This window comes from Solea senegalensis, linkage group LG4, assembly GCF_019176455.1.
Source record: "Solea senegalensis isolate Sse05_10M linkage group LG4, IFAPA_SoseM_1, whole genome shotgun sequence".
In the NCBI taxonomy this organism is placed as follows: domain Eukaryota; kingdom Metazoa; phylum Chordata; class Actinopteri; order Pleuronectiformes; family Soleidae; genus Solea; species Solea senegalensis.
The window spans coordinates 3285236-3297517 of NC_058024.1; the positions used below are offsets into that span (position 1 = coordinate 3285236).

A 12282-nucleotide genomic window follows, 5' to 3' on the forward strand; every position below is an offset into this window, starting at 1 on the left:
ATGTTTGTAGTCATCCTCCAAACAAACCAAATATTTCAATGAGACCAGATATTCACACTCAAGACGCTGAAATCACAGAACGTTGCAGCCTCATAAACAACGATTGAGAAAGAAGGAATACATGACTGACTAATGAATGAGGCACAGTGTTTAAGAAATGCTAAATTTCATTATACCTGCAGCTGCTGAAATGTAATTTTCTCCAGGTTTGGTTTTTACCACTCATTAAAGGCTCATGCCAAAGCTTAGTGGCACACACATCCGCGCTTTGTTATCATTCCAGACGTTAATCTGTCGCAATATGCGTCTGCAAACAATGGCATGGTCTGTACAAAGAGACTGCACATGGTTGAAACGTTATCATGCGACGCAATTATCATGGGAGGAAAGTGGGAAGAGATGTGTAAAAACTGCAGATGAAAGCACACATCTGACTGACAATTATCCATCGTTTTAAAGCAGGTGTAATCCATGTGTGTGTTTGTGTGATTGGCTGTGGAAACTTGAAGTACGGCAGCAGTTCTCGCAGAGCAAGGAAACAAGCCGACAGGATTTCACCGCACGGATTTCCTTTTTTCTAGAAGGTGGCAACTCCACGATAAATCAAGGAAGGAACTCTCTAAGGCAGGAGTTGTTTCGAATTTCTATGTCACTTTTTTATCCAAAATTCAGAATTCCATTTGAACTTAAAGGAAGTTCAAATTCAAACCTTAAAAACCTTTCCCAGGTCAAAATATACACAATTTTTTGACTGCATGGTCCATCAAAGGGAAAAGTTAAGTACAGTTTGGCTTTGGATCCATTTTGAATGCCCTCTTTGAACAATCCCAATATCTTTGAAGGAACATGATATTAGTTTGATATTGTTTTTCATTCATTGTCTATTACTACAACCGCTGGCTATGACTCTCTAAGATGCACTATTAGATGAAAAATGGTAGTTGTAGGTGAAAAGATCATTTATTCATTCATTTCTAAACAGAGACGGATGGAGCCTTCTGTCCATAGTTGACCTTCATTTGTTTTGGATCCAAAACCTTAGAAGAAGACACATGTGAATAAGGACATGTGTCCATATATGTCTGAGTTGTGACCAGTGTGGGGTCATGATTACGCAGAACACGTTTGTAATTTACGATATTATTCTGAAAACTATACAAATATATAAACTCTTAAAATGTCCCTAAAATTCTGATATGACTCTACATTACATATTGGTAAGAAACAACTTAACAAAGAATAAAAAAGATTGTTGTATGTTGTATGTGAAATATAAATGATTATTTCCATTCACGATTAGCCTGGGTGAACTCAGCCGAGTCTGTCTGATCACTGCAAACACTTCAGGAAAAGGGAACCAAACACAAACCCTTGGTGCTTCATGCGATGATAACAGAGGCGCGATGTGTGGCAGCTTACTGAAGCAGCTGTCTTTTGATTTGGCTGTTGCTTCCATTTGAAGTGACCCCAGGAAAGAGTTGCGAGAAATCTGGTGTTAGCAAGGCTAATTCATGATAATCCCACTAAAAGAAATTCACCATGATCAATTTAGTTCGCCCTTTCAAAGAAATCGAGGTCATCAAAAGTCAGTTTTGCAATGATAACAGAGGCGCGATGTGTGGCAGCTTACTGAAGCAGCTGTCTTTTGATTTGGCTGTTGCTTCCATTTGAAGTGACCCCAGGAAAGAGTTGCGAGAAATCTGGTGTTAGCAAGGCTAATTCATGATAATCCCACTAAAAGAAATTCACCATGATCAATTTAGTTCGCCCTTTCAAAAAAATCGAGGTCATCAAAAGTCAGTTTTGAAATGATAAACATCGGCATGGTCTTGAGCAGGGACCCCTCGTGGCCCCTCGTGGCCCCTCGCCCACTCACACTTTACAGCTCATCATCTCCCTGAGTCGTTCACCACTCCAGGGGCAGCGAGGGGCATTGTTTGTCACAGCAGGCCATAAATCATCACTTTGCTCTGGAAATAAACCAGACATGATCTGGTGTCCCTCAACAATTACCACAGAAATGCAGCTTAAAAAAACGCCTCGGATGGCAAATTAGTAGCAGCGGTGTAAAAATAGATTATTCTTTCACTTTTTGAGATCCCTTGTTCTCTCGATTCAAATACCTTGACATCTAAGGCACAACAAGTGACGCACAAAGACAGTGACATCAGCATCACTTCATCTCTTAACTCTATCTCGCTCCAGTTTCGCTCATACCAGAGGAGGAGGAGGAGGAAGCACCTGCGCTCTCACAGCTACATTTTCAAGGAGTTTTAAAGACATTCTTTCATATATTTGTAGCCACAGTATTAACACTGATCAACACATGAAACAGAAGTCTATGGTGCATTTAAAAGGCTGTTCAAAGTCTTCTGTGTTTTGTTTTTCTGTCTTTTATGAAGCGCAGTTTCAAAGAGTTTATTTAGAGCGACCCCAAACAACCAGTTGTGGGTTGTTTTTTTTTTGGGGGGAGTGGTCTTACTGGTCCTGACAAGGTCAGTGTTTATGCCATAAAACGTAACATAAAGGCGACTGTTGCACAGCGGTGGATGGAGTCGTCTTTCAACTGGAAAGATGAGGGTTTGATTCCTGGCTCGATGTGGGCAAGTGGGCAAGACACTTCACCCCACGATGCTCCTGACGGCAGCATGTGAATGGGTGAATGAGATGTGTGATAGAAAACAGATGTGCTGCACGAAAGTGTGAGTGAATGTGTGTAAAGCGGCCTCGTCATCGAGACGAGGAAAGTGCCGTATAAAAACAGACCATTTACCATTCACAAATATACGTTCACACACACAATCTAACAAGCATGATGTTTATCACTTGCTACTTAAAGTCACGCACCTCCTCGAAGGTGAATGTGAAAACACCTGAGCACTGATTCTTCATGCACGGGAGGTGGTGAACGATGCAACTGGAGCAGGGTGAAAATTGACTGCAGCAGGGAATGGTAATCCCAGAGTGGTACTGTATGCAGAGCGGGCTTCTTCATCTCATGTGGATACCCTCACAAAATGTGTTGTATGATAACTCCGCGGAGACGCCGTTATTCATAAGCTGTGTACAGTATGTAAATGTGCGATGACAGCCTCAGCCTCACCTTCAAACTCAAAGTCAGCCTCCCTCCAGGATTCACCGAGTCCCATGGTACAACACTTTCCACTGTGACTCTAATTACTGACACACCAGTTGGATGCCAGGTCCTGTTGTTTCATTAGTTTTTTAACAGCTCTGTGTCCCTTGACACAGAACTCACACCGTTTTTAACATCTATTGTACATCACTGAACCAAACCGCTTGAGATCAGTCTGAGTTATCAGTCTGAGTGAAGTGCAACAGTGAGGAATAGAAAATAGAAGGAAGACAAAGTCACTGATATGGTATTAATGTAAGTCAGTAGTTTTACCTGGACCAGAGCAGAAGGACGCGATCACGATCAGTATGCAGACGTAACTGAGGTAAGGCATCCATGACGCGCTGTCCTGAAGGAAAGAAGAGGGACAGAAACAAAAGGTCACAATGCACCTTATATTTTAGATTGCTGAAATACAGTCTAATCAATGTATTTATATATAATTACTGTTCATGGACCCTAAACAATAAGCTTTGTAAATATTTAATAAAATGTAACCGTTACTTTTACTTTAAAATGTATTTGACAGAAGTTTTTAAGATACACTCACTATTTTTGGAATGTTTCGCTCAAGGTATGTGAGAAAGGACTAATAATTATTAGTATAATTATCACTGATTCCAACTCAATACTGTAAATCTTTAATAATCACACAGAAAATTGAGTAGGATGATTGACGTACCTAACGGTCGAGCGCTATAAGCTATAAGAAGACAGCACTGTGGAGACATTTGAACTTACTGATGACTTTACACTGTATTACATGGATGAGGATGTTGGTGATTATATCACACTCCATTGCACCAGTCAGCTCAAACACAAAGGGACAATCAAAGTTGCGTTAATTCCCTCAGAAGTCGTTACATTCTCGTCACGTGGGAGCAGTTTGATTCAAGCACGGAGGACGATGTGATGCAGTGTCTTCCCCAGACACTAAAGTACTTTCCCCTGCACACCCTCACGCGACTGTATGGCCAGCAAAGGTTATCATTCCACCTTTCACTGTGGCAACAGAGGCATTGCTGACAAAGGCTAACGAGCTGTATTTAATAGCTGGCACTGTGCTGAATAACACACGGGTCACAACAGATGCTGCCTGTGACATCCCTGTGTTTCATCTTGTTGTGTTTTGTCCTGTGATCTTGTTTTGATATTGTTCTTATTTAGTAATGTTATAAGTGATGCTAGGGGATTTCTTATCTGTTGTGTATGTGTGGGATAGCGAGAAATCCTCTGTATATTATTATTATAATAATAATAATAATAACATAATAAATGTAATAAATCTGACTTTGACTTTAATGTCTGGAATCATGGGAAAACTGGCAGACTAAATACAAACAGCCAGTCCCACAGGCCTTCAGATAAGTGAAGTGGCAGAGGCTTTAGTTAGACGGCACTCATGTTCAGCCCTTGTCCACTTTATTGTATTATTTTTCATCTTGTTTCAGAGACACACTTTTTAATTCTTTAATTCTCTCAAAGTCTGTAGTGATTGCTCATACACTGTTGAGAATGGTGGTGCTAAATTGTTTCTCATTGTTACCTTAAAGCTGCTATTCTATTCTATTGTATTCTAAAACATATACATGGGAAATTACAGGTCAAAGCTCAGAAGTCTTGAATTTCCAGAGATTGCCTGCAATTCACTGAAGAACAAGCACCCTGATGACAGGGCACCTGCAAAACACTACAGGAGCAACAAGAACTGGACAGACTGATCAGTGAAGTACGGTGGCCTGGAAGTGCAAACCAGTACAACAAAACTTGAAACAAATTTACATTTTCCAAAACGAATTTACAAAAGCCACAGTCCTTACGGAAAGGGAATGTCCCAATTGCTGCGAGCGACCCGGAAATGATACCGTGAGCGCTCAGTTATGTGTGGCGTAAGAATGGATACTTGTGATCGAGTGAGGTTTTGTCCTGGATGAATTATAAGAACTGGATACAGCTCCGCCCCTTTGGCTCCGTTCATTCCTATAGAGTTGATCACACAGCTCGCCAGACCATGTGACCAACACGCAATTCATTCTGGGGGGTAAAGGCAAAATGCCAGTAGTCCGGTTGTTCAAGCTTGTGGGACTGATTCCCCTTTAATTGTTCTATTTATTGGGTTATTACATTTAAACATTTTAACAGTGTATGTTGTGTTTGTCGAGGGTGGATGTGTATATTGATTGGGAAGCAAATGAATTACCCATTTGGCATCAGTTAAGTCTAACCCTGACCCAGTGAAGACCTCTGTGTTACTGTGAAAGGTCTTCACTCACTGTCCAGACTGAGGTCAGAGAAGAAGCAGATGGAGTGCCTTACCTGGAAAGTGAGGAACACTGTGAGGAGACTGAAGAACACAGCCATGGCAGAGAAACCAAATATGAGGAGAAGCTTCCGTCCCAGCCGTTCAATCACTAAGCCCTGCATGAAGAGACGACAAAAGCACAGTCATTGGAGAGACATTTCCAGGGTGATTTTTTTGCCAGTGGTGTAACATCCCAGACATATTTCAAAAGGTTTCTCGTTGCATAGCACTTTGAATGTCAGTCAGCCAGTTTGTCCACTTCCTCTGTCCAGAAAGAAATTTCTTTCAGACATTCATTCTCCCCAGAACATGAAGTCCCATCCCTTCTTACTGTGCTGTGTGCACCTCCTGCGTCAAGCATCACCTTGACAAATGGATATTCTCTCTTTATGGAAACATGGCAGCCGGCAGGGACAGAGGGACAATCTGATTGCAGCCACTTAACACAAGGCTTATCACTTTATCTTGCTATTGCATTGTGTTCCACTAAAGACAAGGAATAATTCTGCTGGAACTAACAGTGTATTGGGAGGAGAGATGTGAAGAAGCCCTGCAGGGACAAGGGATGGCAGACATGGCTGAGTGCAGAGGTTTTCCTGCCAGGTTGGTGTGGCAGCTGTTGTCAGATCTGGGCTTTGATGAAGGAGACGAGCAGAGTGAAGAATGGGGGAGGAGGCAGGATGGTTATGGAATAAGCGAGAGGAGGGGAACAGGAAGCCAGGAGTGGATGGGCAGGGGTTAGGCCACTACTGTCGGTCGACCAACCTGACAGAGTCGTGGGTGAGGATCCAAACACTCCTGATGAAGTCCGCTTTTGGCCCGAAAGCTGCGCGTACCTCATGAGGTATGTGGAGATTGCACCTTGACTGGTGTATGTTACAAGCAAGGAAGTCAAGTTTGCAAATATTGCTTCCTATGCTGCACTGAAAGGTCCAAATAAAAAAATCAGCATTTTTAGCGTCTACTGCTGCCTTGTTTGGTAGGTTTGCATCATTTAGGTGAATCAGGAAGAAGGATTTCAAACACCAATGGCGTATTTCCACCAGCCCTACTCGCCATTAGGTTGCATCTCCACAACAAAAACAAGTACCAACTTAACATGGACATAGATGTTGGAGATGAACCCACGTTTTTAGGATTGTTAAATCGTTTTAAGTGATCTACAGTTCGGCGCTGTTCAGGTTGATTTGTGTGCGGGACGTCCCTTCCTGTGACGGCACTCTGGCCAGTCAGTGGCCGACAGTCTGACTAATCATCACATAGTACCTACTCAGCACGCTTTTGGAACCTCGCCTGAGCAGGTACTAAAAATAATACCTGGTACCAGGTACTATGCAAGTGGAAACGTTACTTAAACTGTGCTGTGGCAACACAATCTTGAATTTCCAATCAAATTACTGCGCTCCACAGTCCAAAAACTCATTTAAAACCAAGGATTGGGTTTATGAGAACACTGTCTATCAATATATATTTACCTGACCGGTCAAGCCACCAGCAAATTCTACTGGAATAAGGGGAAGCACACTCTATACATAATACATCATATGGGAAACACATACGAATATACAGAGCGACTTACTCATACACACATGGATACATGTTAGCTCATCAATAATTCCACAGACAATCCTTGGTTCAGTGTGGGGCATGAGCTGGAGACCTGACTCATTCACAGCCATAGACAAAGCCCCGAGTTTAGCTCCACAACACAGCTGCCGCACATCTCCCGTCATGGCCTAAAGGCATCAATGTATTTATGGGATTCAGTGGAATTCATGAGTTTGTCACTGGTGTATTAGCAGCATGTGTCCCCGAACTCAGAGGCTGCCCAGTGGAGCATGACACATTTTTACACATGTGTATATGTGGGGTGTTGCAGAGGTGCTGGATAAGGAAACAACTGTTCCACATTTATCGTCAGCTGTTGTTTTCATATTTAGCAAAAGTTTCCCACTGACAGAAGGTTATAACCCCTGAACGTCTAACTTCGATCCAGTAAAATCATTAGAAATTCTCCACCAGCTCTTTAAAGTCTCTGAAAATAGCCTGAATGTGAATGAGCCTGTGTGTCAGAGAGAGTGTGTGTGTGTGTGTGTGTGTGTGTGCGCGTGCCGTGTAGGAATGTATATGCTACAACCGCTCAATGATGGGACCTGGACATAGTTACTGCGTATACTCTCAATCTGAGAATCATACATTCAACAATATAGGGCTGGACGGAGGGTTTCAAACAGTGTTCAAAGCTAAAGGGGGGTTTTTAAGTGTTCCAGGTAAAACTGCGGTCATGTAATATTATTTATTTACTCCTTTTGCCACTGACACATGCACAGATGCAAAATCCTCAGCAAAAATGAACAGGACGGGTGCTGGATTCAACCTGTCAGAGTTCACAATATAGATAATCCCATATATATATATGTATATATATGGAATTGAGTTTGTATACAGAGAGGACATTATTCCAGACCTGCAGTATCCTGATATCTTCACCTTCCTGATTAACTTCCCTTGTCTTACTGAGTCCATGATTTACCTGATCTTGTTTCTACAGCTTCCTGAAGCTCAGTATGCAAACAAACATTGGCTCTACCCACATTAAGTCAACGCATGAACCAGTGAAGAGGGAAACACAGTGGAGAGAGAGGAATGTGAAGACCTCTGTTCAACACACCCGTATATTCCATTGCCTTTTTTCCTCTGACAACGAAGTACTTTTACTTTTTACAGCACTGATGTGCTGAACATGTGCTGTTTTACAGTTGCTATCTGAAGAGATCAGACAATTGTCTTCTTACAGAAGTAGTCGTGTGCAGATAATCATATTTGTACAGCATGAAACAACAACTTCCACAGATAGGATTCCTCTACTCAGTCATCATGAACACCTACATACCTATCAGCAAATAATCATTTGCTCTAATTACAGCAGCTGCTTTTTCCTATTGTTACAAACTGAAATGCGTCCATTTTTCTATGAGGTCAGTTTTTCCAAAGGGCTGCAGCATGCAACGGCACAGCTGGATATCTGTGATTTAATGAGAGATGACACACGCGCCGCGCTTCTTGTACATTAGCAAGTCGTGCAGTGACAAGAGTCCCGCAATGAAAAGGCGATGGGGCCAGCAGGACACAAGAAAAAAAAACGGGCATGAGGTCAGCAGAGTATTCTGCATGAAGGAGACTTACATTACGTCATTTTGGTTTTTCTTAAAATCTTACAGCTGAATTAGAATCAGAAACAACTGAAAAGAATGAGAAAAATGAGATAAACCAAGCTGGAGAAAGAGCTGAATGAGTACACTGAGTACATCTGTGGCTGATGATAACGGATGCATTTGGACTTAATGAGATGAAAAAAATCAACAACATATGAGCAGATGCGAGCAGACATGAACAGATCAGTCACTGTGGGCGGCAGGAAATGTGCTGGGGAAGGTTGTAATCATCACAACACAGTGTGATGTCATGCCACTCATTTCAAAGGGAAGCTCACAGCTGAAACAATGCTAACCTTAACCATAACCAGCTAATGCCTAAACTTATAGTGTAAATTAACTCCTCAACTACTTTTATCAGATGTAAAACAGTGTACATGAGTGTCTAGTTACACAAAGTATTAAAATGACACATGCTGTGATAAAAACTGGTGCATCTACCGCCTCTCGGGTCAAACACCAGCAACTGTAATCTGATTTCTCCACACTATTGTATTCATTTTTAATTGGCTTATTTCACACATCCAACATCTCCTAATAGTCACACTACAGAACCTAAAGGTTTATTTAAATTCATTAATTCAGGTGAATAAGAAATGTTCTCCATCATCAGGTATGAAAAGATATGAATTAAATACAGTTATATGATATAATTGCTATTGTGCTTACTGTGGCCATGGAGGAAGAACAGGATGACAATATTAATTGTTTCTGTCCAAGCAGCAAGTAGAATTTGTTGTGTACCTGCAGCAAAAATGATTGCAAGTGATTAAAACTACTTGTGTTGATAAGTCCATATCGTGCTGATGATACACACACACACACACACACACGTACGCAATGGCATGTTTGAAAGTGTCAGCAAACTGAATGAGGTCACATGACACATGATGTCCACTATGCCGCCAAGACACTGACATATAACCATTTCTTGAAGGCACATTCCCGCTGCTGTTACAATAAGCGAAACACTGTTCTTGTAAATGACTGACCTTCCACATCCATGCCATTTATTTTCCACATTCTCTGCGCTGGTGTAACACACATACTATTTTTAAACACACCCAGCGCTTCCAGTTTACCCAACTCTCCTGTGGGAGGGAACTGGAGCACCTGAATCCAAAGCACATGAACACACACCCAGCACACATGGAGCCTGTTAAGTGGGTCAGGTTTGAATCCAGGTGACAGAGCCAGGGGGACTTACGAAAGGCATTTCACCTTGTGTTGTATAATCGAAATGTTCAGCTGAATAAAGACGTTGTTGCTTGTATTTTGTACGTTCAATATTTCATCATCTAGAAAAGATTATTTTTTTGTTTACACATGTTTTTCCTATTGAGATGAATTTGATAACGGAGGAATATTCTTCAAACTTCAACATGTTCAGCTGAATTGGGACATTATTCAGTCCATTCAGGTTTTTTGTAAAATGTCATCGTTTTTCAGAGAAAATGTCTCCACTTCACAGGTTTTATTTCTCACCAATTACTGCTTCCAAATACTTCAACACAGGAACGTCATTTGAACTTCAAATAAGTGAACATTTTCGTCTCTCAATTCAGAAAAATTTCAATTTCAGCCTATTCTACAATTTTACATCAACCAAGCCGTGGAGGTGACAGACAGATATTTTTTTTAAAGAGATAATAAGTTGCACTTACTATTATTATCTCTGCTTTATAACTCGCACACACACTTTCAATTTCCGTAGGCCAGATAGTAAAGCGCGCTCAGCGCTGTCCCGCTGCTGCCTGGCGGCTCAGGTTTTTGCCCACAGAAAGTGCCTGTGTATTCTCCTTTAGAATGCTTTAAAAAAAAATTCCATCTATGTCACCTCCAGGGCTCCGTATACATCAGTGTGTATTGCATGGACGGTTTAACACTAGAGTGGATGACATCACATAGAAATAAACTAAAACATTTTTTTCTTAGACCACCTTTCGCTTTGATTACGACACATTTGCTGTGGCATCACTGTGCCATTCATGACTGAGTTGGATCACTGTGCTGAGTCTTCTCCGTCACATTCCACTGATTCTCAGGCCATATCCTCACAATCTCTGTATTTGGCATCGTTGGAATCCCCCAGAACGACTCAAAATGCCGTAGTACATATGCCAGGCCTGTACGTGGCACTGTGTGCAGACCATCACTAACCCTGTAGTGTTCATCCAAGAAAAACTGTTAAAATAGGTCTTGTTCCGGGGTTGCGGTAGATCAGCGGTCAAGTCTACATGCCGATGTGTCCTTGGGCAAGTCACTTAACCCCACGTTGTTCCTGACTGCAGTGTGTGAATGGGCATAATGCTGCGTTCACACCCGGCGCGATTTGTCGCGTCCATCGCGCCGCGGGATGATTTTGTACTATGACGTGACAGGTGTCAGGACTTCACATGCTGTGTCACTCAGATTTAAAATAGTAGAGGCCAGAGGGCACACATTGATCAGACATTAATGTAGTTAGCAGAAGGAGAATCAGTGTGATGAAGCAGCATCTGAGCTGCACCTTTGCCGTGATATAGACAGTGTGTTCTGTAGCCCACAATTAAAACGTCCTCTGATGTTAATTTAGAATGCCCAATTAGCCTAATCTGCAACCTAATCCGGAGAGAACATGGAAATTCCACACAGAAAGGCCCTCAGTTGAACCGGGTTCCAAACAGGGGACTTTCTTGCTGCGAGGCAACAATGCTACCCACAGTACCACTGCTCTGTGTACAACAAACTAATGACCTTGTGACCGAGGTGCAAAAATGCCACAAGCAACGCTGGCGTCGCGTTAACACGCTGCTAAAAACAGAGGGTGTGAAATTAGCCTGGGATGTGATAACACGTTCTGTAGCTGTGCTCCAAAGACAAACTTTGCCTGCATGCAGAGTTCAAGGCTGTTGCAATTAAAACATAAAAGTTGTACCAATTACAAGAAACAAAATGCAAAGTCTCCCTTCGTGGTATGTTTACTTTCAACTGTGGCCTGTTGATTCTGATATTTCTTTAATTAAGTTTTCTGTAATTATGCTGCACAGTGACAGGACTGTGTGGCATCACAGCTCCATGTATCACTGGATACTGTATGTATATATATATATATACGTATATATATATAAATACTGTATATACTGTTATCTATATACTAATCTAACACTTTAACCTTCAACATACAGACCTACATATGAGTGGTGGGCTGCTGACTAAGCTGCTAGAGAAATGAAATGCAGCTTGTATTAAATGCAACCTACTGTGGTACGAGCTGCATTGTTTCCTTCCAGATAAACCCACATGTAGGAGCTACTTGACACGAGGGACATGTTGTCCTGCCACAGTCAGTCACCACCCAAGACAACATTGATGGTGATGGACGACAATGCTGTAAACATCTCCCCTGAAGGGAGCGGAGAACTTTCTGCACGACAAACTCGGCAGGTTGACAGTTTGCGTTCGGTTGGCGCCGCCGCTTTTGAGCCCCGAACAAAAGCACACCAGGCTGGTCATGCCACAGGAGAACTTGGCATGTTTTGAAGCAGATCCAGCTGGTTTTCATGAATGTTTCCTCACCCAGGATGAGTGATGGCTCCACCACTTTGAACCAGAGACAAAAGAGTCCATTTTTGACTCTTAGGAGGAGA

General features: G+C 42.0%; 1 protein-coding gene across 3 annotated transcripts in view; it reads right to left on the minus strand.

The window, feature by feature from the left end:
• The window catches only part of slc2a9l2 (solute carrier family 2 member 9, like 2), a 121356-nt gene that overhangs the window by 53787 nt on the left and 55287 nt on the right, over nt 1-12282 (minus strand). For all 3 annotated transcript variants that reach the window (XM_044024826.1, XM_044024828.1, XM_044024827.1), the window contains exons 10-11: nt 5453-5554; nt 3410-3485 (exon numbers count right to left, since the gene is read on the minus strand). In XM_044024826.1, the coding sequence (XP_043880761.1) occupies nt 3410-3485; nt 5453-5554 (178 nt within the window). The remainder of the gene's footprint in view (nt 1-3409; nt 3486-5452; nt 5555-12282) is intronic.